This window comes from Budorcas taxicolor, chromosome 15 (assembly GCF_023091745.1).
Source record: "Budorcas taxicolor isolate Tak-1 chromosome 15, Takin1.1, whole genome shotgun sequence".
Classification (NCBI taxonomy): domain Eukaryota; kingdom Metazoa; phylum Chordata; class Mammalia; order Artiodactyla; family Bovidae; genus Budorcas; species Budorcas taxicolor.
The window spans coordinates 48546767-48549151 of NC_068924.1; the positions used below are offsets into that span (position 1 = coordinate 48546767).

General features: G+C 43.4%; 1 protein-coding gene across 1 annotated transcript; it reads left to right on the forward strand.

The window, feature by feature from the left end:
• Window positions 1-361: 361 nt before the first annotated feature.
• Window positions 362-1330, forward strand: LOC128059899 (olfactory receptor 52R1-like). The gene has a single exon (XM_052652160.1). It carries the CDS (start codon window positions 371-373, stop codon window positions 1328-1330), a length of 960 nt encoding a protein of 319 aa, XP_052508120.1. The 5' UTR covers window positions 362-370.
• Window positions 1331-2385: the final 1055 nt, after the last annotated feature.

Below are 2385 nucleotides of genomic sequence, written 5' to 3' on the forward strand. Positions count from 1 at the left end.
ATGGAGGGATCTATAAGAAAGGTCAAGTGAATCGATTGTTGGTTATAAATTGAACAGAGGGAAATAATTACTATGACATTATTTTCCAAGATAGTTTTCCTTCAGCAGATTCTACTTTCAAAATTTATAAAATATTGTACTTGCAACTAGCATGTTCTGACCCTATTTTCAAGGACATAAATATGAATAAACATGAAGGTTAGCAATGTATTATATTGGAAAATTTTATTTGTTAAAATACCTGAATTCATTGTAGCTTACCATTAAGCCCAGTTCTTCCATCCAAAGGATTATAAATAATAATAACAATTTAATGCTATCACCTGCAGAGACTAGATCACCTTTCCAATGGAGAAACATTAACCATCCTATGATGTTGACTTCAGGGAATAGCTCTTCTCATCCTGTGTCCTTCATCCTGCTTGGGATCCCAGGATTGGAGAATTCCCAGTTTGGGGCTGCCTTTCCATTCTGTGCCATGTATGTTGTGGCTTTAGTCGGCAATATCACTCTCCTTCGTGTAATCCGAACTGACCCCACCTTGCATGAGCCCATGTACCTCTTTCTGGCCATGCTGGCTGCCACTGACCTGGTCCTCTCCACGTCCACACAACCTAAAATGCTGGCCATATTCTGGTTTCACGATCATGAGATTGAATACCATGCCTGCCTCATCCAGTTGTTCTTCATCCATGCCTTTTCTTCAGTGGAGTCCGGATTGCTCATGGCTATGGCCTTGGACCGTTACGTGGCTATCTGCTTCCCACTGCATCACTCTAGTATCCTAACCCCATGTGTCGTGGGTAAACTGGGGGCAGGTGTGATGATGAGAGGGCTGCTGTGGGTGAGTCCTTTCTGTTTCATGGTGTCCAGGATGCCCTTCTGCCCCAGTCGGATCATCCCCCAGTCATACTGTGAGCACATGGCTGTGCTGAAGTTGGTGTGCGCTGACACTAGAGTAAATCGTGCATATGGACTTTTTGTGGCCTTCTCTGTAGTTGGCTTTGACATTATTGTCATCAGTGTATCCTATGGAATCATTTTGAGAACTGTTCTGGGGTTACCCTCAGGTGCAGCCCAGCTCAAGGCTTTTGGCACATGTGCTTCTCATATCTGTGTCATCTTGGCTCTTTATATCCCAGCCCTCTTTACTTTTCTCACCCACCGCTTTGGGCATCATGTGCCCCAAGTAGTACATGTCATGTTTGCTATTCTCTATCTCCTGGTACCTCCCATGTTCAACCCCATCATCTATGGAGTTAGAACCAAACAGATCAGGGACAGGGTTATTCAAGGATGTTGTAGAAAAAACTCTCAACCCAAAGCATAGGATTTTAACCTCCCCAAGCTCCCCACTGTTAAGGCATTGATGATATAAATGCATAAAATTTGCCATGATGTCACAATATTTTTTTTCATATTTATTGAGTTATAGTGAAGTGAAACTCACTCAGTCATGTGCAAATCTTTCAACTCCATGGGCTGTAGCCCACCGGGCTCCTCTGTCCATGGAATTCTCCAGTCAAGAATACTAGAGTGGGTTGCCATTTCCTTTTCCAGGGGATCTTCCTGAGGCAGAGATTGAACCCGGGTCTCCTGTACTGTAAGCAGACTACCATCTGAGCCACCAGGGAAGTCTGTACTGAGGTATATGTAACATACAAATAGTTGCACATATTTCAGTTCAGTTCAGTCGCTCAGTGTCCAACTCTTTGAGACCCCATGGACTGCAACACACCAGGCTTTCCTATCCATCACCAGTTCCCAGAGCTTACTCAAACTCATGTCCACCGAGTCAGTGATGTCATCCAACCATCTCATCCTCTGTCTCCCCTTCTCCTCCTGCCTTCAATCTTTCCTAGCATCAGGGGCTTTTCCAATTAGTCAGTTTTTCACATCACGTGGCCAAAGTATTGGAGTTTCAGCTTCAACATCAATCCTTTTAATGAAGACTCAGGACTGATTTCCTTTAGGATGGACTGGTTGGATCTCCTTGCTGTCCAAGGGGCTCTTGAAAGTCTTTTCTAACACCACCATTCAAAAGCATCAATTCTTTGGCACTCAGCTTTCTTTATAGTCCAAGTCTCACATCCATACCTGCCTACTGGAAAACCATAGCTTTGACTAGATGGACCTTTGTTTGTAAAGTAATTTCTCTGCTTTTTAATATGCTGTCTAGGTTGGTCATAGCTTTTCTTCCAAGAGTAAGAATCTTTTAATTTCACAACTGCAGTCAACATCTGCAGTGATTTTGGAGCCCCCCCCCCCAATAAAGTCTCTCACTGTTTCCATTGTTTCCCCATCTATTTGCCATGAAGTGATGGTACCAGATGCCATGATCTTAGTTTTCTGAATGTTGAGTTTTAAGCCAACTCTTTCACTCTC